Source organism: Sinocyclocheilus anshuiensis, unplaced genomic scaffold, assembly GCF_001515605.1.
Source record: "Sinocyclocheilus anshuiensis isolate Anshui unplaced genomic scaffold, SAMN03320099.WGS_v1.1 scaffold1299, whole genome shotgun sequence".
In the NCBI taxonomy this organism is placed as follows: Eukaryota; Metazoa; Chordata; class Actinopteri; order Cypriniformes; family Cyprinidae; genus Sinocyclocheilus; species Sinocyclocheilus anshuiensis.
Window position 1 is genome coordinate 361585 of NW_015538011.1, and position 3360 is coordinate 364944.

The 3360-nt window shown below is 37.3% G+C and overlaps 1 protein-coding gene across 4 annotated transcripts in view; it reads left to right on the plus strand.

Annotated features, from left to right (window-relative positions):
- Nucleotides 1-1757, plus strand: part of LOC107677533 (coiled-coil and C2 domain-containing protein 1B-like) — a 23834-nt gene extending 22077 nt beyond the window's left edge. For all 4 annotated transcript variants that reach the window (XM_016472463.1, XM_016472487.1, XM_016472478.1 and 1 more), the window contains exons 26-27: nucleotides 755-793; nucleotides 879-1757. In XM_016472463.1, the coding sequence (XP_016327949.1) occupies nucleotides 755-766 (12 nt within the window). In that variant the 3' untranslated portion in view covers nucleotides 767-793; nucleotides 879-1757. The remainder of the gene's footprint in view (nucleotides 1-754; nucleotides 794-878) is intronic.
- Nucleotides 1758-3360: the final 1603 nt, after the last annotated feature.

Sequence of the window (3360 nt, forward strand, 5' to 3'; positions counted from 1 at the left end):
GCTGCCTGAGACAAAAAAGTAATATAGCCAAAACAACCGCATAGCCGCTCTTTAGTGTAGATGCATGTTGATTTTATCAGACGAAGCCGCGATTATAAATGAGAGTGACTCCTGGTTAACATGTATTAAAAGGGGTCGTGTTTAGTCACTATTTAGTGTGGTATTTTTTGACAATATTCACTCATCATGACAGTAAAAATAGGGCATTCTAAGTCAATATACTGCAGTATTTCCTCTCTCAATCAGTAGAAAATATGGTTAACACCCGGTCATGCATGAAAAAAAAATACCGTCATGTACCGTGAAACCGGTATAATTTTGAAAAATACTGTGATATAAATTTTTGGTCATACCGCCCAGCACTACTGTGAATGGAAAATGACCAACATAATAAAAAAATAAAGGTATTATGAAACAAACAAATAAATAATAATAATTATTAATATTAGTAGTAGTGGTAGTAGTCATGTCATTCACCACCTGTACAATATGTGTTCATAATACCTTGAAGGACATCATAAAGAATGGCCATTTATTCACATTGAACCTGGAATAATACAGTAAAATGCATCCATTAATCTTACACAGTACGTGAATGAATAATGAATCCATGTGACAATAAACGTCTGACCGTACTTTTATGAGTCCTATTCCTTAGTGAAAATCTTTTGTGTGTGTGTGTGTGTGTGTGTGTGTGTGTGTGTGTGAATGACACATTTATTTGGTTTTGACTGTCATCTGCTGTCTGTGTTAGGTACTGCTGTAACGGACGCCGTGATTTCATCTTCACAACGTAAGAAGGTTTGATCCATTTCTACTGACAGATGTATTATCACATTCATGTTACACTTTACCTTGACGGTGGATTTTTCTAGCAGGTCTTGAGGTCTTATGAGAGCAGATGAAGGTATGGACGGTGAAAGCTCAATGGTGCTGCTAGCCTCGGGTACGAACCACGTGAAGGAGATCGTGAGGAACTTGCTCAACAAGCTCTCTGTGCTTTGAGCCGTTCACAGAGAGACATAGTCACTGACAGAGGGAGTTAGCTTTGTCTTCATCAGGGTTAAACAGGTTGGACCAGGATGTAAGAGTTGGGGTGGTTATTAAAAATACAGGAGATATTAATAAGAGGAGCAGGTAAATTGAAATTGAAATGCCTTTTGAAATAGATTGCCTCTTGATTTTATAATAACGCTCACCCCAACCGTTACATTAATGCATTGGAGCTAAAGCCAATGAGAGCTAACTGTTTTTTATTTTTTTACTGCTGTGGGATGCACTTGCGCACTAATGCCAAAGTAATTGCTGCTGCAGTAAGATGAATGACTTAATCTGTTCTCTCTTAAACTAGGAGCCTGTTCCTGCCATATCTCAAATACTAATTTATGACTGCTATGCAAATGAGTTCTAGAAGATTAGCTATGCAAAAAGGTTTGCGTTTGAATCCCAAACATTTTGTCAGACATTTCAAAACTTGTTTACATCTTGTGTGAATTCACTGCTTGGTTTATTACAGACAGGCCGTGTCAAAGTACTGCTGTTGAATATTATATTCCATTAAAGCCATAAACCAGCTTTTACTAATTGAACCAGACGTGAATTATTCATCAAATGTTCTGAATAGTCGATTTTTTTAATGTTTAATTCAGGAGGTAAATGAGTGAGCGTGCCATGTTTTCAGAATGATTGAAAATATATAATTTTTCCAGTAAATTTACACTTCAGTTAGCTTTCCCAGCGCTTTGCTGACAATCAGGACTAGAACTGGTACTAGAAGCCAATGAGAGCTAACTGTTTTTTATTTTTTTACTGCTCTGGGATGCACTTGCGCACTAATGCCAAAGTAATCACTGCTGCTGCAGTAAGATGAATGACTTAATCTGTTCTCTCTTAAACTAGGAGCCTGTTCCTGCCATATCTCAAATACTAATTTATGACTGCTATGCAAATGAGTTCTAGACGATTAGCTATGCAAAAAGGTTTGCGTTTGAATCCCAAACATTTTGTCAGACATTTCAAAACTTGTTTACATCTTGTGTGAATTCACTGCTTGGTTTATTACAGACAGGCCGTGTCAAAGTACTGCTGTTGAATATTATATTCCATTAAAGCCATAAACCAGCTTTTACTAATTGAACCAGACGTGAATTATTCATCAAATGTTCTGAATAGTCGATTTTTTTAATGTTTAATTCAGGAGGTAAATGAGTGAGCGTGCCATGTTTTCAGAATGATTGAAAATATATAATTTTTCCAGTAAATTTACACTTCAGTTAGCTTTCCCAGCGCTTTGCTGACAATCAGGACTAGAACTGGTACTAGAAATGTCATGTACACATTCTCTGAACAGAAGTGCCAGTTTAGTTGACACAAGTAAGCAAAAGTAGAGTGGTTCTGCATTGTTTTGGATATATATTAAACTTAAAGGTGCTGTATGTAGGATTGACACCGAGTGGTTGAACTAGGTATTGCAGTCCAAATTCAAAATATTGGAAAGGGTTTTTTTTCACCCGGCCCCCCCTCCTCAGACTTGACGCACACGCAGGTTGCCAGATTAATGACACCAACAGGAACGAGTGCACTTGAAGATGAATGAAATGAAATACACTGTGTTTTCCGCCAACTGGCAACCCGGGGTGCCAAATTACAATTGGGTAAACTGGCAGTGGGGGGGTTTCACAAACCAAAACAGAGACCGACATTCCGGCCCGGACGCACATTTTAAAGGAGAATAACTGACTGTAGCATTGTTTTTCAGATAAACAAGTATGTTAACTTGGCATGTTTCTTAAATATCTGCAAACATATTATGATATTTTTATGCTTTAGTAGAGTCAAAAACTTACATACAGCACCTTTAATATATGAGAGAAATCTATTATCGCTCTTCTTGCACTTGACGGTTGTTCTGTACTAGGGTTGCTCCTAGTAAGCACTTTTACATTGCGGTCTAGTGCGCACTTAAGTTAATATATTTGGACACATAAGATGACATCTTTTGATTATACTTGCCATAGAAATGACCTCAGAAATAGCTTAAAGGAATAACTCACCCAAAAATGAAAATTTGCTTAAAATGTACTCAGGCATTCCAAGATGTAGATGAGTTTGGTTCTTTATCAGAACAGATTTGGAGAAATTCCCTTGCTACCAGTGGATCATCTGCAGTGAGAATGAGAGTTCAAACAGCTGATAAAAACATCACAGTAAACATTTTAACTTTGACACAGCGCTGACCTCATACGTCATCCGCTGGAACTGCTTCCAGTGTACAATAGTGAGCGCAAGCTAGATTAAAGTGATTATTATGTTTTGAATATGGATATTTTTCTTACAAAAACGCATCGATTCGCTACAGGA